The 27536-nt window shown below is 43.9% G+C and overlaps 1 protein-coding gene across 1 annotated transcript in view; it reads right to left on the reverse strand.

The window, feature by feature from the left end:
• The window catches only part of LOC126198841 (myrosinase 1-like), a 151670-nt gene that overhangs the window by 65754 nt on the left and 58380 nt on the right, over nucleotides 1-27536 (reverse strand). The window contains exons 3-5 of the mRNA XM_049935423.1: nucleotides 19597-19731; nucleotides 11569-11691; nucleotides 2077-2260 (exon numbers count right to left, since the gene is read on the reverse strand). Of these exons, the coding sequence (XP_049791380.1) occupies nucleotides 2077-2260; nucleotides 11569-11691; nucleotides 19597-19731 (442 nt within the window). The remainder of the gene's footprint in view (nucleotides 1-2076; nucleotides 2261-11568; nucleotides 11692-19596; nucleotides 19732-27536) is intronic.

A 27536-nucleotide genomic window follows, 5' to 3' on the forward strand; every position in this document is an offset into this window, starting at 1 on the left:
GAGACCAGAGAAGGCAAGGAGAAGAAGGCAATGAGAAGGCAAGGAGAAGAAGGCAATGAGAAGGCAAGGAGAAGAAGGCAATGAGAAGGCAAGGAGATTTTGCAGGGGAAAGAGTAAGGAAGACAGTGAGGTGGAGAAGAGCAAAGAAAGGAACCAACCAAAGGAAGGAAGAAACGAGAAGTGAAAAAGCAAAATGACCGCAAATAGAGGTCGTGGAACCGTCCGTCTCCGGACGCAGGTGCTAACTACCCCCTTGAGGGGGAGGGACTCCTTTTAGTCGCCTCTTACGACAGGCAGGAATACCTCGGGCCTATTCTAATCCCCGGACCCGCAGGGGGGAAGAATACAGGTAAACGCCTATGAACAGCTAGGTGAACGGATCATCATACATAAGACAGATTCGGAGCCGCGTAACGCTCACTGGTACAAGTTCCTATGCCTGCTAGTTCCGCAAATCGTAAAGCTATTGAAAACGTGAATGAATGGGAATTATTGAGTATGTTACGGGAAATGAAAAGTCTGTTGTGCTGGGGGACTGGAAGTGAGGAGAGAACATTCGTGGAAGCCACAAGCAACCATGAAACTGGTCTCAGCTGACGGAGAGAGAGCGTCGGGTTCCTCCAAGAAATTCATTTGACCACTACATACGAGGGTCACTCCAAAAGAAAAGCTCACTATTTTTGTAAAAATACAGTTTTCATTCTGCATGTGTGAAAGTTTTACAGTGTGTAGATACATCCTTCCCGCTTGTTTCCGAACTTAGTTCAAACTGTTTCTGTGAGTGGCGCTGTCACAGCATGTCTTCAACATGGCTGCTACACTTGACGTTCGTCAGAAGCAACGTGCTGTCATAGAATTCCTGTGCTGTGAAAACGAGACAGTGGGAAACATCCACGAGAGGTTGAAAAAGGTGTATGGAGATGCTGCTGTCGATCGCAGTACAGTTAGTCGGTGGGTAAGCAGGTTACGTGATGAAAGCGGGCAGGAAAATATTGAGGATTGTCCTCGCAACGGCAGGTCTCGTACTGCACACACTCCGGACAATGTGCAGAGAGTTAACGGATTGGTGAGTGCTGACAGACGCATCACAGTGAATTGTCACGCTACGTTGGCAGAGGGGAAGGAAGTGTTTGCAGAATACTGAAAGCGTTGGCGTTAAAAGAGGTTTGTGCTAGGTGAGTTCCCAGGATGTTGACAGTGGTTCACAAAGAAACAAGAAAACGGTATGCAGCGAACTTTTGGAACAGTAAGAGAATGGTGGAGATGAATTTCTTGGAAGAATTGTGACAGGTGATGAAACATGGCTCCATCATTTTTCACGAGAGACGAAGAGGCAATCATGCAAATTCACACAAGAAAAAAAATTCAAAACCACACCTCCTGCTGGAAAAGTTACGGCTACGGTGTTTTTCAATTCCGAAGGACTCTCGCTTGTGGACATCATGCCAAGTGGAACCACCATAAATTCTGATGCATATGTGACGACAATGAATAAACTTCAAGCTCGGCTGAGTCGTGTTCGACCACATCGGCAAAAGCAGAATGTTTTACTGTTGCACGACACTGCACGGCCACATGTCAGTCAAAAAACCATGGAAACGATCACAAAACTCAGATGGACAACACTGAAACACCCGCCTTACAGTCCTGACCTGGCTTCATGTGACTACCATCACTATGGGAAACTGAAAGGCTATCTTCGTGGAAAAAGGTTTGAAGATGATGACTCCCTTGTGCACGCTGCCGAACAGTGGCTCCAACAGCTTGGTCCAGAATTTTATCGTGCGGGTATACAGGCGCTGGTTCCAAAATGGCGTAAGGCAGTTGAGAGGGATGGAAATTATGTGGAGAAATGAAAATATTGTTCCTAAAGGATGTATCTACACTCTGTAAAACTTTAAAACATGTAGAATGAAAGATGAATTTTAAAAAAATAGTGTGCATTTCCTTTGGAGTGACCCTCGTAACAACGCGGCATAGTTTCAAGAAGTGTGAAGACAGGTTGTTGCAGAGAACCGCGTTCCTCTCCCCTTCACCTCCTATCGGTTACAAGCTACGTACGCGCTGGCCGCCTACCTTGCTGAGCCTCACGGAACTGCTCGTCGTAGAGTCTGTAGACGCGCGCGTGCGCCAGCAGGATGGTCCTGGCCATGAGGTAGTCGGCGATGCCGGAAGAGTTGGCGCCAGGCGCAAACGCCGCGGCGGTCGAGTAGCCGAGGGAGAAGATGTCCGGCTCGTTGAGCGTCAGCCACAGCTTCACCTGCGGACACGGGCCGCTCACAGAATGCCACTGCACACTCCTGCAGCGACAATTTTTATATCATAATTAGAACAAGGCCCAAGCCACGTTCCTGTGGCTAACATTTCGTCTCTTAATGCTGGACACATCATCGGAGGCTGTAAAGAGTCAGAAAGTAGTTTCAACTTTAAACAAGTGCAGCAGTCTCAGCCGTTTGTACGTTTCTACGCAACAGTATGTTCGTGACGTCATCAGAACGCAGCCTAAGATCGCGGGATCACAACGACTTCTAGTATGGAGTTAGTAGTGGGGATTAGATGGTGATATTCGCTTTTTCTGCCACTAAGACCCACAGTATGACTAATTTCAGTCCTTTTTCTTTTCTGTAAAACTTGGTTTTGTGCTTCTGAATTTCTATGGCTTCTCTATACATCCTAGCACGGTTACGAATGGACCTTGGTAAAACTATCCTGAGTCCTAGCGCAAAGGAACTACAGAAAGAACGCCAGCACTCTGCTTAAAGAACGCAAGACCAATTGTCACCTGGGCAACGCTGATAAATCACCAGTGGCAGATCACGAACTGGGACCAGGAAACACCCAATTCCTTTCTCCAGCGTTTTGGTTTTATAGCTCCGTACTCGACCATGATATTAAAACTGACAGATCGGAAACATTAAAACCCGTCAGCAACTTCCGTCTTTGGGATTGAAGTTACTTCATTTCTCTTCAAGTGAAAGAGTATTTCACTTCGATGGTATGTCTTCCATGCCAAGTAGAACAGTTTCGTCAGGGCTGGTCTAGCAAAAATCTCAGTAATTGTAACGGAATTCCGTCTTCTTCGGACTCAGGGCTTTCAGCGGACTGTCAAATCATTCTGGCAATATCATGTCTCCCAGACTCTTCTTCATCTGATCTCTCTTTCCATCCTATACTACTGTCTTCAGTTTTAATTCTTTTTTATAGACCTATACCTTCGACGTATCAGCTTTCCTTTGTTTGATTCATACTGATTTGACATTCGAGTTCTTGATATTCGTACAGTATTCTCTGTTCTTCAAAGGTTATCTTGTATTTTCATGTAGGCAGCAACTATCTTTCCCCTAGTCATGAAAGCTTCTACAGTCTTGTCCTCTATTTCCGTTCAGTCGTTTTACATTTCCTGTCAATCTCATCTTTTATACGTCTGTACAGATTTTACCTGTTTCATTTGCTTAATTTTTATATAATGTCCTTTCTTCGTTTAAATTCAGTACCTCCCGTGTTCTACAAGACCTTGTCTTTTTACATACGAGGGTTGGAACTTTAATAGTGGCAACTATTTATTTACAGCTCGTACAAAATAGATACGTGTTTCAAAGTTTTATTGACTTTCAAAGTAGTCACCAGCATTTTGTATAACCCGTTGCCAGCGATGTGGAAGTCGCAGGATACTCTTAGCAGTGCCAGTTGTGTTGACAGTTCCAGCGGCGCGGTCTATTGCCTGACGAATTTGTAGCAGCTCTGAAGCGAATGCCGTGAAGTGTTTCCTTCAGATTAGAAATCAAGTTGAACTTACGAGGGCTTAAGTCAGGGGAGTGCAGTAGGTAGTATAGCACTTAGCAGCCCATTAGTCAAACAAATCAGTAACAGACCAATAAAATTTCGGGCGTGCAGCCGCATAAATTTTACTTCTTCTTCTAATATTTCGGCTGAATACCGTCCAGCCATCTTCAGAGGGAGCCGCGGAGGCTGACGCTCCAGCACTTGCTGCGTCCTTTTAAAGCAGTGGACCGCACCACTGCGCATGCGGCCACAGAGACACGAGGCGCCAGAGACGTTAATCGGCGGCAAAGACGTATGGCATATGCATGGAAATAGATTTATGGCTGCGCAGTCGATCCATACGCTGATATCGATGTATCACTGCGAGCTGCACCGTCGCAGGGTCTTTGTGATTTTATTACAACAATTGCGGCGTTCCAAGATTTGTCCAAGGTGAAGCCGCTATCTCTATTAATTAAATTCGTCGCCAAGCGAATTTCAATTGCTTCTTTCACTACTGAATCCCAGAAGGACGAAGTCGAGGCTAAAATTTCGACGTTATCGTCCACCATAGAGTGCCCAGTGTCAATACAGTGCTCGGCCACCGGAGATTTATTAGGTTGTAAGAGCCGGGTGTACCTGGGTGCTCTGTGCATCTCTCAAGGATAGTACGTGTCGTCTGTCCGATGTATGAACGGTCGCACTCACAGGGGATCTTGTAAACGCCAGGCTTCCGAAGCACCAAATCATCTTTAACGGAACACAGGAGTGCTGCTGTCTTTGGTGGAGGGCGAAAAATCACTTTCACTTCATGCTTACTGAGGATCCGGCCTATTTTTGACGATACGCTTCCCACGTATGGTAGAAAAGCCATCGATTTAAAACTTTCCTGGTCTTCTTCTGATTTTCTTATATCCACAGTCGGTTTCATTTGTAGCGCCTTATGTATCTGCTGTTATGAGTACCCGTTGGCTTCAACAACTCTTCTCAGGTGTGAAAGCTCGTCCTCCAGACTGCTCTCGTCAGCAATGTCATGTGCTCTGTGTACTGGATTTCTGAGTACACTCATCGTCTGTGAAGGATTGTGGCAGCTATTTGCACGTAAATATAAATCCGTATGGATCGGTTTTCGATAAACCGCGTGTCCCAAGGTGCCATCATCTTTACTCCGTACCAGCACATGCAAAAATGGAAGATATCCATCTTTTTCGATTTCTATCGTGAACTGAATTTGTCTGTGGATTGATTTCAGATGATCTAAAAATCCTTTTACCTTGTCTTTACCATGGGGCCACACTACAAACGTGTCGTCAACATACCTCCAAAACACTGTGGGCTTCAAGCTTGCAGATTCCAGCGCCTTCTCCTCGAAGTCCTCCATAAAAAAGTTGGCCATCGAAGGAGACAAAGGACTACCCATGGCGACACCGTCAGACTGCTCATAAAATTCGTTATTGAATAAAAAATATGTCGAGGTCAAAACATTTTCAAACAAAGCTGAAATCTCTTTATCGAACCTTTTTCCAATGAGAAACAATGATTCCGAAAGAGGAACCTTTGTGAACAACGACACTAGATCGAAACTGACTAACATATCAGAATTGCTCAGTTTCAATGATTTCCGTTTGCCAATGAAGTCCACAGAGCCACGTATATGATGAGCGCATTTTCCCACTAGAGGCCTTAATAACTATGCTAAGTGTTTGACACAATCGTAGGTAGGAGAGCCGATGTTACTCACTATCAGACGCAGAGGAACACCATTCTTGTGGATCTTTGGAAGTCCATAAAGCGTTGGAGGCACCGCACCACTTGGTTTCAATCTTCGCACAACCTCTGGTGGAAGGGGGGGTGGGGGGGTGGGAGGCGTTCAGAAGCGAAGCAGTTTTCCTAACCACCTGGTTGGTGGGGTCTTTACTGATCTTCCGGTATATGCTGTCAGTAAACTGTTCATTTTATGATGATAATCGCCACGAGACATTAAAACACTGGCATTACCCTTATCAGCTGGCAGAACCACCGTCTCGGTATCCTGGCAAACTTTACGTAGTGCAGCCCTCTCGGCCACAGATACGTTACTCGTTTGTGGACAGCCTTCATAACTGCTCGACAAGTTTAGCGCCTTATTTCTTCTGCTGATTCTGTAGAAAGAGGACGAACAGCTTCTTCAACGGCACTGATGAAAGCTGCTATTGGTAAACCCTTCGGCGTGGGTGCAAAGTACAATCCTTTAGCTAAAACCATCATCGTAGCGCCGTCGAAAACTTTATCCGTCATATTAATGATCGAGCATCGATTAGCAGTTTCTTGCTGCGAAGACGTCTCAAGCCGTCTAAAGATTGCCATCTGTCTCGATGTCGTTATCTCACGAACCCAGTCTGACTTGGCCCACGTTATACCATCGATCCAGTTCCACGAACTGTAGGGTAACTCCATAGATATCTTTAGGCGATATAGTTGTTCTGACACCAGGTCCAATTTGCGGAGGGTAAAACGGATCCTCTCCTTAACAATAGCAGCACCAGCTTTCCTTAAAATCTTATTCATGACAGTCGACTTTATAAAATGTACTAACCTGGCAAACTTTGGAACTATGCCATGGTCACGACATCTTAATAAAAAACTTAGAAGAGCTCAGTAACCTCGCTCTCAGGTGTCTTAACTTATCCAATCGGCGAACACTTAAAACCATCTCCTCCCCGAAGAGGTACTTGATGTGCATCTTCATATTTTCGCGGCGCAAAAGCTAATCCATAAAATTTTCGGGCCTGCAGCCGCCGAAATATTAGAAGAAGAAGTAAAATTTATGCAGCTGCACACCCGAAATTTTATGGATCAGTATCTGCGCCGCGAAAATATGAAGATGCAAATCAGTAACAGCTTACACTGTACGTGATTGAGCATTGTTCTGCAAAGTGATGGTCAGGTCCTGCACAAAATGTCATCACTTCTGTTTCTAAGCTGGTCGTAGGTTGTGTTCCAAAAATGAACAGCATAGAGACAGAAGTTATGACACTTTCTGCAGGACCTGACCACCATTTTGCAGGACAATGCACAATCACGTACAGTGTAAGCTGTTACTGATTTGCCGGCCAGAGTGGTTCTAGGAGCTACAGTCTGGAACCGCGCGCCCGCTACGGTCGCAGGTTCGAATCCTGCCTCGGGCATGGATGTGTGTGATGTCCTTAGGTTAGTTAGGTTTAAGTAGTTCTAAGTTCTAGGGGACTGATGACCTCAGAAGTTAAGTCCCATAGTGCTCAGAGCCATTTGAACCAATAGTTACTGATTTGTTTGACTAATGGGGCAGCTACGTGCTGTACCACCTACTCCAATCCCCCTTGTAAGTTCAACTCAATTTGTAAACTGAAGGAAACAGTTCACGGCATTCGCTTCAGAACTGCTACATTTTCGTCCGGCAGAGGACCGCGCCGCTCAAATTGTCAACAAAACTGGCACTGCTAAGAGTATCCGACTTCCACATCGATGGCAACGGGTTATACAAAATACTGGTGACCACTTTGAACGTCAGTAAAACTTTGAAACACGTATCTATTTTGTACGAGCTGTAAATAATAAGTTGCCACTATTAAAGTTCCAAACCTCGCATTTGACCGTCTACTCTAAAATTACGTGTTCGTCTTCTATTGTATTCCTTTTCCCTGTTTCAGTCAATAGTTGTCTAAAACTCCATTTGAAAGTCACAACAGCATCCGGCCCTTTTAATTTGTCCATGTCCCGTCTCCTTCATTTCATTTTTTTTTTTTTTTGCATTTTCTTCAGTTTTAATTTGTAGTTCATAACCGATAAATCATGGTCAATATCCGTATCTACTCCTGTAAATGATCTGAAGTTTAAAATTGATTCCGAAATCCTTGTCTTATGATTATGTAATCTATCTGAAACCTTCCGGAGTCTCCAGATCTCTTCCACGTATAGAACCTTCATGATTCTTCGGCGAAGTCTTAGCGTATTGTCTGGTTTGATATGGACGCTGGAACCTATTATTCGTTAATAACGGCATCACACGTGTCTTATAATCTTGCCAAATCTCTATCCGGCTTCATAATATGTTCCAGTCCCATCACTTCTGTCGATAACTAACTTGTTGCGCAGTTAATAGCTTGTTAGTTTATGCAGAGGTTTTCTGCAAATTCACATATCAGTGGTATAACGCCTGCTTATTATAGGCAAAAACGAAAGGGGCGAGTAGAGGGCCATGGAAGAAATAAATAATCCTGATGAACACACGTGCGGAAAGCAACGCTTTGATCGATCAGACGTATGGCGGTTGTTAAATAAGGTTCAGTCGTATCCTTATCACGTACAATGTGTGCAAACCCTGGCAGCACCTGACTTTCCATGCCTTCTGCCACTGGGTTCTTGGACAGTACGGAAATGATCCACAGATCCTCGTGCACATGGCAATTGTAGACGAAGCTTGCTTTTGCATTCGGAGGACGGCTGACATCTTTGAACGTGTACGAGCATCGATGGGGAGCCTGCTCTCACACTGACGGTGGTCATGTGGAACACTTGTCGTAATGCGTTCGTCGTTAGGTGCGTGTGTGCGGTCTGAATCCTCGAGGTCTGTGTTATGCACACAGTCGTAAGTCTTATCGGGAAAACAATTTGTTCCTGGAGTTATTTTTATTAGGATTATTTGTTTCATCTGCATCTACATCCATACTCCGCAAGCCACCTGACGGTGTGTGGCGGAGGGTACCTTGAGTATATCGTTTCTCCCTTCTATTCCAGTCTCGTATTGTTCGTGGAAAGAAGGATTGTCGGTATGCCTCTGTGTGAGCTCTAATCTCTCTGATTTTATCCTCATGGTCTCTTCGCGAGATATACGTAGGAGGGAGCAATATACTGCTTGACTCTTCGGTGAAGGTATGTTCTCGAAACTTTAACAAAAGCCCGTACCGAGCTACTGACCGTCTCTCCTGCAGAGTCTTCCACTGGAGTTTATCTATCATCTCCGTAACACTTTCGCGATTACTAAATGATCCTGTAACGAAGCGCTCTGCTCTCCGTTGGATCTTCTCTATCTCTTCTACCAACCCTATCTGGTACGGATCCCACACTGCTGAGCAGTATTCAAGCATCGGGCGAACAAGCGTACTGTAACCTACTTCCTTTGTTTTCGGATTGCATTTCCTTAGGATTCTTCCAAAGAATCTCAGTCTGGCATCTGCTTTACCGACGATGAACTTCATATGATCATTCCATTTTAAATCATTCCTAATGCGTACTCCCAGATAATTTATGGAATTAACTGCTTCCAGTTGCTGACCTGCTATATTGTAGCTAAATGATAAGGGATCTTTCTTTCTATGTATTCGCAACACATTACACTTGTCTACATTGAGATTCAATTGCCGTTCCCTGCACCATTCGTCAATTCGCTGCAGATCCTCCTGCATTTCAGTACAATTTACAATTTTCCATTGTTACAACCTCTCGATATACACTCCTGGAAATTGAAATAAGAACACCGTGAATTCATTGTCCCAGGAAGGGGAAACTTTATTGACACATTCCTGGGGTCGGATACATCACATGATCACACTGACAGAACCACAGGCACATAGACACAGGCAACAGAGCATGCACAATGTCGGCACTAGTACAGTGTATATCCACCTTTCGCAGCAATGCAGGCTGCTATTCTCCCATGGAGACGATCGTAGAGATGCTGGATGTAGTCCTGTGGAACGGCTTGCCATGCCATTTCCACCTGGCGCCTCAGTTGGACCAGCGTTCGTGCTGGACGTGCAGACCGCGTGAGACGACGCTTCATCCAGTCCCAAACATGCTCAATGGGGGACAGATCCGGAGATCTTGCTGGCCAGGGTAGTTGACTTACACCTTCTAGAGCACGTTGGGTGGCACGGGATACATGCGGACGTGCATTGTCCTGTTGGAACAGCAAGTTCCCTTGCCGGTCTAGGAATGGTAGAACGATGGGTTCGATGACGGTTTGGATGTACCGTGCACTATTGAGTGTCCCCTCGACGATCACCAGTGGTGTACGGCCAGTGTAGGAGATCGCTCCCCACACCATGATGCCGGGTGTTGGCCCTGTGTGCCTCGGTCGTATGCAGTCCTGATTGTGGCGCTCACCTGCACGGCGCCAAACACGCATACGACCATCATTGGCACCAAGGCAGAAGCGACTCTCATCGCTGAAGACGACACGTCTCCATTCGTCCCTCCATTCACGCCTGTCGCGACACCACTGGAGGCGGCCTGCACGATGTTGGGGCGTGAGCGGAAGACGGCCTAACGGTGTGCGGGACCGTAGCCCAGCTTCATGGAGACGGTTGCGAATGGTCCTCGCCGATACCCCAGGAGCAACAGTGTCCCTAATTTGCTGGGAAGTGGCGGTGCGGTCCCCTACGGCACTGCGTAGGATCCTACGGTCTTGGCGTGCATCCGTGCGTCGCTGCGGTCCGGTCCCAGGTCGACGGGCACGTGCACCTTCCGCCGACCACTGGCGACAACATCGATGTACTGTGGAGACCTCACGCCCCACGTGTTGAGCAATTCGGCGGTACGTCCACCCGGCCTCCCGCATGCCCACTATACGTCCTCGCTCAAAGTCCGTCAACTGCACATACGGTTCACGTGCACGCTGTCGCGGCATGCTACCAGTGTTAAAGACTGCGATGGAGCTCCGTATGCCACGGCAAACTGGCTGACACTGACGGCGGCGGTGCACAAATGCTGCGCAGCTAGCGCCATTCGACGGCCAACACTGCAGTTCCTGGTGTGTCCGCTGTGCCGTGCGTGTGATCATTGCTTGTACAGCCCTCTCGCAGTGTCCGGAGCAAGTATGGTGGGTCTGACACACCGGTGTCAATGTGTTCTTTTTTCCATTTCCAGGAGTGTACTATAGCATCATCCGCAAAATGCCTCAGTGAACTTCCGATGTCATCCACAAGGTCATTTATGTATATTGTGAAGAGCAACGGTCCTACGACACTCCCCTGCGGCACACCTGAAATCACTCTTACTTCGGAAGACTACTCTCCATTGAGAATGACATGCTGCTTTCTGTTTTCTAGGAACTCTTCAATCCAATCACACAATAGGTCTGATTGTCCCTATGCTCTTACTTTCTTCATTAAACGACCGTGGGGAACTGTATCGAACGCCTTGTGGAAGTCAAGAAACACGGCATCTACCTGTGAAGCCGTGTCTAAGGCCCTCTGAGTCTCGTGGACGAATAGCGCGAGCTGGGTTTCACACGACCGTCTTTTTCGAAACCCATGCTTACAGAGTAGATTTCTAGTCTCCAGAAAAGTCATTATACTCGAACATAATACTTGTTCCAAAATTCTACAACTGATCGACGTTAGAGATATAGGGCTATAGTTCTGCACATCTGTTCGAAGTCTCTTCTTGAAAACGGAGATGACCTGTACCCTTTTCCCATCCTTTGGAACGCTACGCTCTTCTAAGGACCTACGGTACACCGCTCATTGTCCTCTACTCGGTCCATAATAGTCAAATACACTGAATACAGGGGCACTGATTTTAAACTCTGTGAATCTCGTGAGAGATGTAAGTTGTAATGTATATGGTTTTACTAACAACAGGACCGTTTTCTACTTCCTAGTGGGATCTGTTCGCTACAATAATGGAGACTCGAGTTTTTGCTAGGTGTTTCTTGTACTGGAAGTAGTGCAATAAGGTGGATTATCAATGCTAGACAGTACTTGGACCGTTGACAAGTCCCTAACGTACATTCGGCACACAATTAGTTCTAGCGTCAAGCGTTTCAGCCGCGGGAGGAGCACTCACCCTGTCTCCGAAGTTCTCGAAGGCGATTCGCGCGTACTCGACGAAGTAGTCGGCGATGACGATGTTGGGCCAGCCGCCCAGCTTTTGCAGCTCCTGGGGGAGGTCCCAGTGGTACAGCGTCACCTGCGACGAGGGAGCATACAGCTAAACAGAAAGGTAGACTATAAAAATGGTAAGGCGGTGCAGCTCCTAAGCCTTGTCTTGCAGAGGGTGAGCCAACTAAGACAGGCCAGCCCATTCGTGTCCATAACTAGTAAATACACAGGTATAAAGCTCACAGCGCTATGGAGCGCTGTGGAGGGTGCATGCAACTAGTGTCAAATTATCGTGACCTGTACAAATGCAAATGATCAGCATTTTAGCGCACATCTAGAATGAAGATAGTAATAGGGCTTATGCTGTATACATTCTGTGTATAAAAAATTTTACACAACGGGTTTCTCATTCATAAATAGCATTTCGTTTTATTTTTAAGATGATCACACTATATCTCGCGTAAAACCGACTTCGCACGCGCCACTCGAGAATGGAGCAGGCAAGTGGGGGGATCAGTTAGTGGAACGAGAAGCACCCTCCGCCACACACCCTGAGGTGGTTTGTGGAGTACTGGTATAGACAGAAGAAGCAGAAACGTTTTTCAGTACATGTCAGAATGTGTCTGTGACGTGCTCGCGACCTGGCGACACCGCAGTCCAGCTTTCTGCGATACAGCTGCTGGAGTTGGTCGGGGACTCACGGCCGTCACGCGAATATGGAATCGATGTGTCGATTAAACGTAAAACGGAACGCTAAGCAGGGATGGCTAGAGAACAAATGTAAAACACCGTGAAAATCAAAACTGATTGCTTTGCACATTTAGCTACACCCCCCACCCCCCTCCCCCCAGGTACTTCTCTACATAGTGCTGCTCCGACTTAGACATTTATCAGAGCGTTATACCAAATTTCCAACATCATCGTCATAAGAGTCAATCGCCTTTGCTTTCCGTTAATTCTCTATGCTGGTCTATAGCGCGTAGCCTGCGCCCAACTGTTGTCTTCGTATCCAGCGTTTCATGTGAACAGAGATGATGCTCAGGACGAGCCAATTAGGGCTGTGTTGTGGGTGATCGAACACTTCCCATCGAAAAGGCTGCAGGAGCGTCTTCACTGCCCCTGGAGAGTGCGCCTGAGAATTGTCACGAAGGAGGAAGTGTGCGGCAGTTGTGTTAGGCGGGGTGCATTCATTAAGGCGAAGACTCTGAGCGGGCCTCCTACTTGGGAGGAGACATCGTTGTTGTAGGCACCTTTACTCGCTCACATTGCGCTCACAACTGAAAAGAGCGTCTTGATGGGATCTATGGGATACTAGAGACAGTGCCCAAAACGTCTGTGAAAAACCTCGTCAGATTTTCACAGTGGTTTTCATTTCGCGACCGATCGTTCCTCACTTTCTGAATAGCCCTCATAGCTTGCGAAATGTAATTTCAACTTTTGTATTTTTATTTAATTTTTTTTCAACTGAACTACATACTTCTTTCTGTGGCTGTGGACAGAGCCTCAGAGGAGGACTACAACAGCATTATACGTGGAATATGGTAAAACAAACAATGTATCTCTCTACAAGTCACAAAACAATTTACATTTAAAATGCATTTAGGAATGGCGGGGATGATTTCACTTGGAATTAAATAAATTTAAAAATGATTAAAAGGGTCAAGATTTGTTCTTTTATACCTAGGTGGCCATTCCCTGACTTTCTTTCTCACGTACACCGACGACAAAGAAATTGAAATGCGGCAAGTCCTTTGGATTCGCCTGTTTCGCTTTATTTATCCAGTCCATTCGGACATGTGCGGTTAGGGAAATTGTATTGAGCTTGGATGCCACACTGACCGATATGATGTTCATTGTAGATGATTGACAGTGGGTGAGTAATGAGTTCATTGGCAGCTAATTGCACAGAGTGATTTTGAGGTGGTGGGATTGGGTTTTTGTTTTGTTGGACGCTTGCGGATTGCCATTGGGCGAGGCGGAACGTACCGGGCATAGACTGCGTGAAGGCCGCTTTACTGTCGTCAGTTCGGGGAACGAGGAGGATGGGGTCGCAGTTATGACGACCGGACTTGGGATCCTCGGTCAGTGTTTACACGCAGACGAAGGCCCTCTGGCGGACGCTGCCTGAGCAGCAGGGGGTCCTCCAGCCGACGGCGGAGAACTGCTCCCTGCGGGCCACATTACACTGTCCGAGGGGCTCGCGGCAGAGTGTTTCACAAGTTATTTAGCCGAGTCGGAACCGACCAGAGCCCTGCTAATAGTTCCTTACTGCGGAAAGCGCATTCTTCACTTTCTACAGGTATCCAACTATTTTCCTGTGGCCCTTCCTGCAAGGTCGGTAACTGCTAAGCTCGTGAAAAAAATTCGCCTGAGTTGTTGAAATGGGCGAGCATCATAAGACGCGTGACACAGTGTCTCCGGGACAGCCCACGCGTTTCTTAGTACGACCCGGACACCCGTACCGAGATGTGAGCGGAGAGACAGCGTCTCGGTTGGGATGCCGACGTTGTCGTCGTAACAAGTACCGGTTAGTGGCTGTTCTGTGCCGTGGAAGGAGGTTGGATGAGAGGAACAGAATTTCTGAGAGCGGAGAATTATGCATTGTTACATTAAATCGCAGCCACATTTTTGTTGGTTGTTTTAACTTTTCGACATTACTACACGTGGAGTGTTTTTGGAAACGATTGTAGAGAAAACGGAGAGGAGAGAGAAGAGGGAATCGTGCCTGAGCCACGACAGTCTGATTAGAGAGTCAAGTGATGGCGAGTCTGAGCCCATTTTCGAGTTGGCCCTGGGGACGTCGTGCGACGGCACAAGCAGACGGACGTCAGCCGTTCGACTCGGCGCAGATGGAATCGTCGTCGCACTACAGATTCCCGCAGGCGTATGGTGGGATTTTCTCAGCTCTGGCGCATTAGGAAACTTTAACGTAGACTTTCACAGCCCATGGCGTGCTCTTTCAAACAGCAGCAGTTGTCCAATTTACGCACGTCGTGGTAGCTTGCAGGTTTGCATTTCAATATCACTGCCAAACGAGGTAGATTCAGTCGCGTTATCCTTATTTACTATTGGACGCGTAGTTGTTATTACAGCTCTGTCAACTGTACATCAGCACATACCATTAAAGAGGAGCTTCAGTGACATCAATGTTGTTTATACCCATTCATGTCCAATGTCACGCTTATTTTTTCTAATAAATATGTTATTTTCTTGAATGTCCTATATTATTCCAGAAGATACCATTCGTTGACCTCTCATTAATTTGATTCATTTATGTGAGAGATAATAGGAGCTATTCTGAAGTAGAATACATTGTGTCAACTTCACTCGCAAGGACCCAAAGGAGTGATATAATAGATACTGCATTAAATTACATAATGGTGTAGCTAGAGAGTGTTTCTATTCTGTAGATTATTCCGGGGCAGAAGTTCATTACAGATGCCCCTCGTACCTTCCACGAAACCGGACACCTTTGTGAAGTTACTCTGGTCAAAGAACTACACTCGTGTTCGTGGTAAGCGTTCAGTTATTCCACCTTTACCTCTTCGTGGTTGACACAACTCAGGGTTCGTTCTGCAACTCTGCTCCGTATTGCATTATCCTTCCTTCTTCATTGAGCTATGGCGCCTTTATAATTACTTCTGCATCGGTGAGGCATTCTCTCCCCTATTTCTCCTCTTCTCCTTTCTGCATCCCCATACATTCCGTCAGAAGATCTGTCTCCACCGCTTCTGGGAACGCATATTCGCCATTACATCTTACTATTCAAAATAATATCGATTGTGGTATACTGATGAGGATCCACCTTACATAAGCAAAAGTGACACACAGTGTATCTGAAATACGTGAGTGATTAAGTTCCGACGTGTTACGAAATGAATACAAGCTTTTGACTACTTATGAGCACCGTGATTCATTTACGTATCGACAAATTATATGAAAGAATACTTGGACGCACTCACTGAGGGCAGATTCCTCGTACCAAAAGACGGAACAAATAGGAAACCGTTGTCACTGCTGTGGCTTTCAGTCCAAAGGTTGGTCTGATGCGGCCCTCCACGCAAGTCTCTCCTCGGTAAACCTTTTCATCTCTGCGAACATTAATTATTATATCTACCGGCCTAATTTTCAGTATTCTTTTGTTGAACTACATTTCAAAAGCTTCTGTGCTCATGTTGTACGTACAGTTTATCATCGACGTTTCACTTAGAGCCAAATACTTTCAAAAAGACTTTTCAACACTCTTCTGTGCTCATGTTGTACGTACAGTTTATCATCGACGTTTCACTTAGAGCCAAATACTTTCAAAAAGACTTTTCAACACTCCAGTTTATATTCGTTCACTGCCCATACAGAAAAATTCTTCTGCTACTTTTAGTGTCCTATTTCCTAATGAAAATCCCTGGGCATCACGATTTAATTCAGTTATACTTCATTATCTGTATTTTACTTTTCTTGATGTTCCTCTCACAATCTATTTTAAAGACATTACCTATTCAACTGATCTTTGACGTATTTCGCTGTCTCCCAAATAATTACAATGCTATGAATAAGCCTTTAAGCGTTATTTCGTTTTCTCGAACTTTAATTCGTCTTTTAAATTGTTCCTTGGTTTTCATCACTGTCTGCTCAGTGTACTGATTGAATAACGGGGGAAACAGATTATAAAGTTGTCTCACTCCGTTCTGAATTACTGCTTCCCTTTTTGTCCATCGCCTCATGTAACTCCACTCTGTGTTCTGTACAAGTTTTAGGTATGTTTTTAATCCCGTTATTTTATATCTGGAATATTTAATTGTTCCAAAGAGCGTATACCAATCAACACCATAAGAATTTTTTTTCTAAATCTACTAATACTAATTACAGCGCGCGAACATAGTAAGAAGTAACCGTAACATGTGGCACAATTGGAGGTATCCCTCACCATGAAATTCACAGTGGTTTTCAGAGAAATAGCGCGACTTCAATGGACTGGTCTTTCTCTGAAGGTCGCCTGAATAATTTATTTTATACAGCAGATTATCCATATGCCAATAGCCTTCAGTAAAAGGCAATGGCAGCTCGATAAACGTTGCAGCACAATTTGGGAACTTCCAAAAAGGTGCAAAGGTGCTGGACCCGACTACTCAGCGCACGTATAGAAGCAAAGTGGACACTGATGAACGGTTTCTGTGGATTTCTATGGATTGACGACATTTTGAAGGATTCCAAGAATCAAACAGTGTGTTTCTAGAATTTTGCATAGAGTTCCTCTCCCTGAATGAGAGCCGCTTCGCTGCACAACCATAAAGGCAATTCTCGCGGAAGTGAAATGTGAATAGTAAGAGTGAGACTATGCTTGCTTCACATACTTTGGATATAAACGGCAACTGAAGGAATAAGTATTCCTTTCGTAAAACAGGAGACAGCCACCCGTGCCAACAATATTCCCCGCCATTTCAATTACTCATAAATATGTTAGAAATTTGTTCATTTCAGCGCTGTTCATTTCTTGCTGTGTTTACTTTGCCCGCGTGTGTAGGTGTGTTCGACGCACGTTGGAAACAAAACAACACGATACACACCTTTAGACACTTGTCACACGAGATTTACGGCTGTGTAGCGTTTTGACGTTAGTATAGTAGCTGAAATCAACTATCAATAGCTTTTACTACTTTTTAGAGAAACGGATTTTAGTGAAATGAAGTGATCGTGAGGCACTGTTGGCCGGGAAGCCCCGTTCGGGGAAGTTCGGCTGCCAGGTGCAAGCCTTATTGCACGTGACGCCACGTGGGGTGACTTGCGCGTCGGTGATGATGAAAATATGATGAGGACAACGCAACACACAGTCTAGGGGTGGAGAAAATCTCCAACCCCGCCGGGAATAGAAGTCTGACCCGCTGCATGGGAGTCACTCAGCTAACTAGGCAGACGTGTATTTTAATATCTGACAATGAAACATCACCAACTTGATGTAATATTGTAAGGCGATGAAAGCATACTTGCAAGATTTCAGCCCCAGCAATCGATCCTGTGCGAAAATCTGAGCCACAATTGCGACAGCAGGGCGTTACGACATTCTGAATATACAGATTTTAAACGTGGCGCGCACCGGCTCTTTGTTCCTCACTCCGTCCTGTAGCAGCCGCCCACTGCCCGCATGCCGAAGTACCGTACGGCAGAGTGACAACCAGAGCCCTCCTATTCGCTGAATGTTGATGGCGAGGAAGGCGGAGGCGGGAAGTGCCCAGCGTGTTTTCAAATCTTGCTCCAGAACACATGATACTCAACAAGAAAAACAGTAAGTCATGTGTGAGTACGTAATATGTCAAACTGAGGCACATATACATTCAATATTATTTTAACAGTACTCTCATATTTATATTCTGCAGCTATATATGCACCTCAGAATCAAAATGAATAAACCCAAGTAACTGAACAATTGTTACGAAATGATATTAATTATTTCCCGTTTACAATGTTATCAGGTCAGTCATGTTGAAGAACAGGTCTGTTCCTGCAAACGTACTTCACTTCAACAGTACCGGCTCTAAATTCGAAAGAAAATAAACCAAAACTGCAATATTAATGATTAAATAGAGCTACACAACTTATTTAAGGACACACTCATTCTTTTCATTCATTTGCGCCTCATTTGTGCATCGCAAGATAAGAACGTTCAAAGCCGCCCGGGATTAGCCGTGCAGTCTAAGGCGCTCCAGTCATGAACTGTACGGCTGGTCCCGGCGGAGGTTCGATTCCTCCCTCGGGCATGGGTGTGTATGTTTGTCCTTAGGATAATTTAGCTTCAGTAGTGTGTAAGCTTAGGGACTGATGACCTTAATAGTTAAGTCCCATAAGATTTCACACACATTTGAACATTTGAACAAGAATGTTCAAGGCATAGCGATCTCTGACACCAGCTGCGGGTTCTAAATGGCGCACTTTGACACAGTGAACAAAGCATGTACCGAATGTAAAAACAGCATTTCACATACCTCTTACTCACCCCTCCCCCCCCCCTCCCCTACCGGTACGGAACTTGGCGCTCGGGCATTAGGCGAGTGAAATGGGCCGGAGCAACTGACAAACGACCGGTGAGTTGTTAATAGCTGTAGTTTAATAGCTGCACTTCATACAGTCAAATTAGAACCCAAAGATTCGGGCGGTATCGGTTGCTGGGGCTATCTTGCAAGTGTGCTTTTTTTCTCCGTAAAATATTGTGTGAAGTTGGTGATGTATCCCTGTGAAAGATGCAATTTCCCACACCTCACCCGGTTACAACAATACGCAGTCAGTAGCTTTGTGCTAGTGATGTAGCCTTTCCTTTATTATTGTTTCGTCCACGCTTTTTTGATTTTGATTAAGTTGTCATTTGAGCAAATATATCTCCGGTGCCGACTTGGAAGGAAAACAAAAGGATGATATTCGTTCCTTTGTGTTCTGGTAGCAGCCTTGGCGAATGGACACATGCCGGAAGCGTGCTCGCAAGTTATATCAGATTCTGCTCATTGTAGTGGTGAGCTGAAAAATAATTGATGTTGCTGACACTATTTCAACCATCACATAAAGCTTGAAGCTAGTACATGATGATGTTTGGTTTGTGGGGCTCTCAACTGTGCTGTCATCAGCGCCCGTGCAAAGTCCCAATTTTTACACAGTCCCTTTCCTTTTCCCAATCCAGTCTAGTCACTCTCGCTAATGATGATGATGAAATGATGAGGACAACATAAACACCCAGCCCCCCGGCCAGGAATCAAACCTGGGACCACGTGATCCAGAGACAGCAACGCTAGCCCCTAGACCAAAAGCTATTATATGTTCAAGCTGAGTTACACCATCCAGAATGCTGAAAAGAAAGTAGAGACGAGATAACGGATGTGGAAAGATTGCTTGTTCAGATTTAGAGAGAGCGAGGAAGGAATTTTTGTTATTATATTCAAGAAACGGTAATATTTTCGTCGAAGGAGCAAGTGGAACAGCTCGCCTGGAGCTGAGCCCGGCGCCCACTCACCATGGGCTGGATGCCGTTGGCCAGCAGCTCGTCGATGACGTCATTGTAGTGGTCGATTCCCGCCTGGTTGATGTTGTCGGTGTCCCCGGTGGGCAGGATGCGCGGCCAGCTCAGCGAGAAGCGGTACACGTTCGCCTGCAAACCACAACAAACTCTTATCACGAGTCTCTGTAGGCGTTTATCGCGGCGCAGTTACGTCAGCCGGTCCAGTGCCAAGTACAGCTGAAGCGGTGCGAGCACACAAAGGTACCTGCAAAAAGTATCATCAGAATATTATGTCCTTAGAGTCCTGTCATCATTGTGTAACAGCCAGCGTCATTTAGTTACGTATTATTCATAACTGCACTCAATTCTTTGCCATGGAATTCTTTTCTCGGAAAAAATGCAGTAAATATGAATGCAGTTTTCGAACTACAGTAAAGGACCATGAGAATTATACTCAAAAATATTAGCTGAACTCTGTTCAAACACTGGGGATTTTCACCACACCATTTCAGTATATTTACGGATCAGTTTTGCGCACAAACAATAACGCTGCCAACGTCAGCACAAAAAGCTCTGTCCATGGACATGAAACAAAATTTAGACTGAACTTACTTTCAAGAAAGAACAAACATCTAGAAAGTTACTAGATAAATTGTGCATATGGTCTTGCCTTTTTTTCCTTCTAAAATCGCGAAATAATTTTTGCAGTATCCTGCAAGGACATCCAACGGTCAGCTTTCGATTAGTCGAGCAAATTCTTTAAATTATGTGATTGTTGCACCGTTGAAGAATCTTTGCATCTTTCGTGTTCTGGTCGGCTCTCCAGCCGATAAGAAATGCCATCAGTTGTCGGGGCCACGTGGCACCGTAAATCTGAAAGGACACTGTATGGCGCTGTGTTCCACTGTCGGCGCGAGCCCGTTCGGAGACCTGCAGTGTCTGAGATTTTGGGTGCGCTCTTTCAATTACTTTGCCATTAATAAGTACCGATTTGTAATTTTAGTCGTGTGATGTATAGATTTGCACGTTTGTTTCGGATCATCCAGCGTGCAGAACTTGCAGTGCCAACTAGGAAACTAATAAAAGAAGAAATTATAAACATGTTGTTGATGTTGTGGTCTTCAGTCCTGAGACTGGTTTGATGCAGCTCTCCATGCTACTCTATCCTGTGCAAGCTTCTTCATCTCCCAGTACCTACTGCAACCTACATCCTTCTGAATCTGCTTAGTGTATTCATCTCTTGGTCTCCCTCTACGATTTGTACCCTCCGCGCTGCCCTCCAATACTAAATTGGTGATCCCTTGATGCCTCAGTACATGTCCTACCAACCGATCCCTTCTTCTGGTCAAGTTGTGCCACAAAGTTCTCTTCTCCCCAATCCTATTCAATACTTCCTCATTAGTTATGCGATGTACCCATCTAATCTTCAGCATTCTTCTGTAGCACCACATTTCGAAAGCTTCTATTCTCTTCTTGTCCAAACTATTTATCGTCCATGTTTCACTTCCATACATGGCTACACTCCATACAAATACTTTCAGAAATGACTTCCTGACACTTAAATCTATACTCGATGTTAACAAATTTCTCTTCTTCAGAAACGCTTTCCTCTCCATTGCCAGTCTACATTTTATATCGTCTCTACTTCGACCATCATCAGTTATTTTGCTCCCCAAATAGCAAAACTCCTGTACTACTTTAAGTGTCTCATTTCCTAATCTAATTCCCTCAGCATCACCCGACTTAATTCGACTATATTCCATTATCCTCGTTTTGCTTTTGTTGATGTTCATCTTATATCCTCCTTTCAAGACGCTATCCATTCCGTTCAACTGCTCTTCCAAGTCCTTTCCTGTCTCTGACAGAATTACAATATCATCGGCGAACCTCAAAGTTATTATTTCTTCTCCATGGATTTTGATACCTACTCCGAATTTTTCTTTTGTTCCCTTTACTGCTTGCTCAAGATACAGATTGAATAACATCGGGGAGAGGCTACAAACCTGTCTTACTACCTTCCCAACAACTGCTTCCCTTTCATGTCCCACGACTCTTATAACTGCCATCTGGTTTCTGTACAAATTGTAAATAGTCTTTCGCTCCCTGTATTTTACCCCGGCCACCTTCAGAATTTGAAAGAGAATATTCCAGTCAACATTGTCAAAAGCTTGCTCTAAGTCTACAAATGCTTTCTTCTAAGATAAGTCGTAAGGTCAGTATTGCCTCACGTGTTCCAGTACTTCTACGGAATCCAAACTGATCTTCCCCGAGGTCGGCTTCTACTAGTTTTTCCATTCGTCTGTAAAGAATTAGTGTTAGTATTTTGCAGCTGTGGCTTATTAAACTGACTGTTCGGTAATTTTCACATCTGTCAACACCTGCTTTCTTTGGGATTGGAATTATTATATTCTTCTTGAAGTCTGAGGGTATTTCGCCTGTTTCATACATCTTGCTCACCAGATGGCTGAGTTTATCAGGATTGGCTCTCCCACGGCCGTCAGTAGTTCCAATGGAATGTTGTCTACTCCGGGGGCCTTGTTTCGACTCAGGTCTTTCAGTGCTCTGTCAAACTCTTCACGCTGTATCGTATCTCCCATTTCATCTTCATCTGCATTCTCTTCCATTTCCATAATATTGTCCTCAAGTACATCGCCATTGTATAGACCCTCTATATATTCCTTCCACCTTTCCGCTTTCCCTTCTTTACTTAGAACTGGGTTGCCATCTGAGCTCTTGATGTTCATACAAGTGGTTCTCTTATCTCCAAAGGTCTCTTTAATTTTCCTGTAGGCAGTATCTATCCTACCCCTAGTGAGATAAGCCTCTATATACTTACATTTGTCCTCTAGCCATCCCTGCTTAACCATTTTGCACTTCCTGTCGATCTCATTTTTGTGACGTTTGTATTCCATTTTGCCTGCTTTATTTACTGCATTTTTTATATTTTCTCCTTTCATCAATTAAATTCAATATTTCTTCTGTTACCCAAGGATTTCTACTAGCCCTCGTCTTTTTACCTACTTGATCCTCTGCTGCCTTCACTACTTCATCCCTCAAAGCTACCCATTCTTCTTCTACTGTATTTGTTTCCGCCATTCCTGTCAATTGTTCCCCTATGCCCTCCCTGAAACTCTGTACAACCTCTGGTTCTTTCAGTTTATCCAGGTCCCATCTCCTTAAGTTCCCACCTTTTTGCAGTTTCTTCAGTTTTAATCTACAGGTCATAACCAATAGATTGTGGTCAGAGTCGACATCTGCGCCTGGAAATGTCTTACAATTTAAAATCTGGTTCCTAAATCTCTGTCTTACCATTATATAATCTATCTGATACCTTTTAGTATCTCCAGGGTTCTTCCATGTATACAACCTTCTTTCATGATTCTTAAACCAAGTGTTAGCTATGATTAAGTTATGCTCTGTGCAAAATTCTACGAGACAGCTTCCTCCTTCATTTCTCTCCCCCAATCCATATTCACCCACTACGTTTCCTTCTCTCCCTTTTCCTACTCTCGAATTCCAGTCACCCATGACTATTAAATTTTCGTCACCCTTCACTATCTGAATAATTTCTTTTATCTCATCATACATTTCCTCAATTTCTTCGTCATCTGCAGAGCTAGTTGGCATATAAACTTGTATTACTGTAGTAGGTGTGGGCTTCGTATCTATCTTGGCCACAATAATGCGTTCACTATGCTGTTTGTAGTAGCTTACCCGCATTCCTATTTTCCTATTCATTATTAAACCTACTCCTGCATTACCCCTATTTGATTTTGTGTTTGTAACTCTGTAGTCACCTGACCAGAAGTCTTGTTCCTTCTGCCACCGAACTTCACTAATTCCCACTATATCTAACTTTAACCTATCCATTTCCCTTTTTACATTTTCTAACCTACCTGCCCGATTAAGTGATCTGACATTCCACGTTCCGATCCGTAGAACGCCAGTTTTCTTTCTCCTGATAACGACGTCCACTTGAGTAGTCCCCGCCCGGAGATCCGAATGGGGGACTATTTTACCTCAGGAATATTTTACCCAAGAGGACGCCATCATCATTTAATCATACAGTAATGCTGCATGCCCTCGGGAAAAATTACGGTCGTAGTTTCCCCTTGCTTTCAGCCTTTCGCAGTACCAGCACAGCAAGGCCGTTTGGTTATTGTTACAAGGCCAGATCAGTCAATCATCCAGACTGTTGCCCTTGCAACTACTGAAAAGGCTGCTGCCCCTCTTCAGGAACCACACGTTTGTCTGGCCTCTCAACAGATACCCCTCCGTTGTGGTTGCACCTACGGTACGGCTATCTGTATCGCTGAGGCACGCAAGCCTCCCCACCAACGGCAAGGTCCATGGTTCATGGGGGGAGGATTATAAACATAGCAACACAAATTTGAAAAAAGGATACAACAAAATGGAAAAATAATTCTGACGAAACAAAACTTAAAAATATAAAGAAAAACTGCAAGCAGGAAACATCACAGTAATAAAATCTGAAAAAGGTAATAATGTTATCCTCATGAGCTCATCAGAAAAATTAATTTTAAATTAACAACAGCCTCAGTTGCAATGTTTACCTAGATGGACAAATCGTAGTTCCGTTTATTCTGCAGAAGGTTGGGTTATCCCAGCTGAAACCTAGATAAATCTAGATAACATTTCAACTGAGGGTGTTGATAATTTAAAATTAATATTTATACAGTTGCTGACAGGGCCGCGAAATGTTGGAAGTATGAAAATAATCATCAGAAAAAAACAACATAAAAATATTAAAACGGAACCCAGCTAATAGATTTTAAACACATGTTAAAAACACACTCAAAAGCATATATACATTTACGGACGGAGAGAAACAGAGACTTGTACAAAAAATGCTCAAGCCCCCAAAATGCAGTATCAACCAAAGGTCCACAAAGAAAATTATCCTGTCCATCTGATAGTGAATTTCAGAGCAGATCTCACATACCTACTATCAAAACACATGCAGACACAGCTCACCCAATAATGTAAACTAGAAAATGATCGACCAATAAGAAATGCTTCTCAGCTAGTACAACATATAAGACACATTAAAATCCCTGGCGCAGCAACACTGTTCTCCTTTGATGTAGAAAGTATGTACAGTTGCACCCTGTTAACAAAACAATAAAACTAATTGAAGAAAACCTGGAAACACACAACCATCTATCTCATGAACACACAGATGAAACAATAAAATTGATACAGTTAGCAACACAACAAAATTATTTTGAATCCAGTTAAGAACATTACATACAAGAAGAAGGTTTGCCCATGGGTTCACCTATTTCAGGAACATTAGCCAAAATTTTTGTGAACCATATAGAAAAATTAATATTTAAAGACTTAATAACAAAGGATAGTTACATCATCTATTTTTACAGATGCGTGAGTGACATATTATCCATGTAAGTGAATGTAGAGATAGAATACACCAACTACACCAATACATAAATACTGTATGCAAAAACATAAAGTTCACCATAGAAGAAGAACAAGAGAACTCACTAATTTTTCTACACATCACCATAAGAAAAGACAATAACAAACACACATTAGACATATACGGAAAACCCACAACGAGTGACATCATCTGAATGCAGCCTCAAACCACCCACAGAATCAGAAACAGGCTGCAATCAGATACCAGTTAAAGGGACTGAACAGGATCCCCCTAAACATGTTTGATTACGAGAAAGAGCTGGCTGTTATATAACAAACAGCCTTAAAATGGACACAAAGATACAACGGTAGACAAACTAAATATAAAAGTAAAGACACAAATAATGAAGAAAACTAACCAAACCATACCAACAAATACAAAAAATGGTTCAAATGGCTCTGAGCACTATGGGACTCAACTGCTGTGGTTATCAGTCCCCTAGAACTTAGAACTACTTAAACCTAACTAACCTAAGGACATCACACACAGCCATGCCCGAGGCAGGATTCGAACCTGCGACCGTAGCAGTCGCACGGCTCCGGACTGCGCTCCTAGAACCGCGAGACCACCGCGGCCGGCAACAAATACAACCTGCACTGCCACAAAAATGGCATATAGTGGCCTGCCACAAATGTTTCATACGTAAAGTAGGTAACACATTCAATAAAAAAGGCATAAACATTGCTTACAAAACAAACAACTCAGTGCTAAAGCACATCCCAAAACTGAAATCAAAACGAGACAGATGCCAACAATCTGACATCTGTCAGCTCAGTTCGAAGGTTTGTGAAAATATATACACTGTAATGACTGGCAGGACATTCAACACAGGATATAAAGAACACATAAGAGTATTGAAACACATTAGATCATCTAAAACAAGATTATCACAATCCATGCAGTATTGAAAAGGATATGAACATCATAAGAATCAGTAAAGACAGACACCACTCCTCCCCTTCAAAGAAAATAAAGAAAATTTCCACATACACAAAGCATTAACACAAAACAAACAGTTGCTCAATGATAAAATAAATATTGGGAACCAAACGCTATTAAATACAATAGAAAATATCATATGAAAAAGGAAAAAGTGTTTCACATCCATCGCCCTCTCCCACATAAACCACCCCTCCCCCCCCCCCCCAATTTCGTTTCACTTCTTGCTTCTCACCTTCCCTCCCACTCACTCTTCATCACACTACTATGCACTTATGTCCACTCGTCTTTACTTTTCCCTCCCCATCTATTAATTAACACTCCATCACTATTCCTTCATTACTCTTCTACAGTATTTAAATATATAGAAACTTAAATAAATGAATAACGCACATACAAGTATCTAAAAAAAGTATAGGTCAAAGACAAACTAATGGTAGAGTTATGTTGGCAACACTACTAAGGACAATGCACACTTCGAAGTATATAAATAATCAATAAACAGTGGTGCACGAAAAAGTGTGCTGTGTGAAACGTAAGAAATGCATACCGGTAGTTCTGCAGAACAACGGAAAATTAGGCTAGAAGCATGTGTATAATGAAGAAAGACACCAAAGATATGCTAATAGAAGGTATTTCTTGATGTAGACGAGAAATCAGGCAAGAATACCCCTAAGTAAAATCCAACAGATTGTTAACGAACTCGTTTTTGATCTCAAAAACAAATCAGGCTGTAAATATCTTTAACTACAAGCAGCTGATGATACTTTACCTCAATAAAACGAAACGCGTGTGATGAAAAAACAACATAAAACACTCGTTTCCTTGTAGTTGTAATGATGGGACCAAAATACCCCCAGGAATTGCACTGATTTTTAATGTAAAGTGGTTTTCATTCACGTGGCATCACAAGGGATCAAGTCGTTTTTCGTAAGGTGGAAGCTGATTTGCAGAATTCATTCGGTTTTCAATCTTCTATATTATGATTAGGTCGTCTTCTGTATTATGAATAGCTTAATGCCTTTGTTGAACACATATGTAGAGAATATAAATTTTCAAGTTTTCTGTCAGAGCTTCAATTAATCTTACGTGTACTAAGAATCCATGTGATTTTTACTGTCTTGTCTCCACAGACGAAACAATATACTAGGGAAATGTTAAACTCCGAATTTTTATGTGAAAACTCTTAAGGCTTTTGCATAAAACAAATGGTATTAACATTCCACATGGTAATGTGCAATGTAACTATATGCATGAGAAACAGCGTGCTGTTATCGAGTTTAGAATTCGAAATGATCGTCAACAATTGGAGCATCCTCTCTTTCATAATGACAAACACACAAGAGTGCTGCGACATCTGCAACAATCAGTCGCCCTTAGTTCACTATCACTGATTCTCCCTACAGTTCAGACTTGGTCCCATCGATTTTCTTCTGTTTCCAAAAAAGAAGACCTCTGACATAGCGATGAAGCGGTTCAAGCAGAAGTGAGGTTGTGGCTCTGTCAACAAAATGAGACATTCTACAGTGACGGTATAAAAAACCGGTCTCTCATTGGG

The sequence above is a fragment of the Schistocerca nitens genome, chromosome 8 (genome assembly GCF_023898315.1).
Source record: "Schistocerca nitens isolate TAMUIC-IGC-003100 chromosome 8, iqSchNite1.1, whole genome shotgun sequence".
Lineage (NCBI taxonomy): Eukaryota > Metazoa > Arthropoda > Insecta > Orthoptera > Acrididae > Schistocerca > Schistocerca nitens.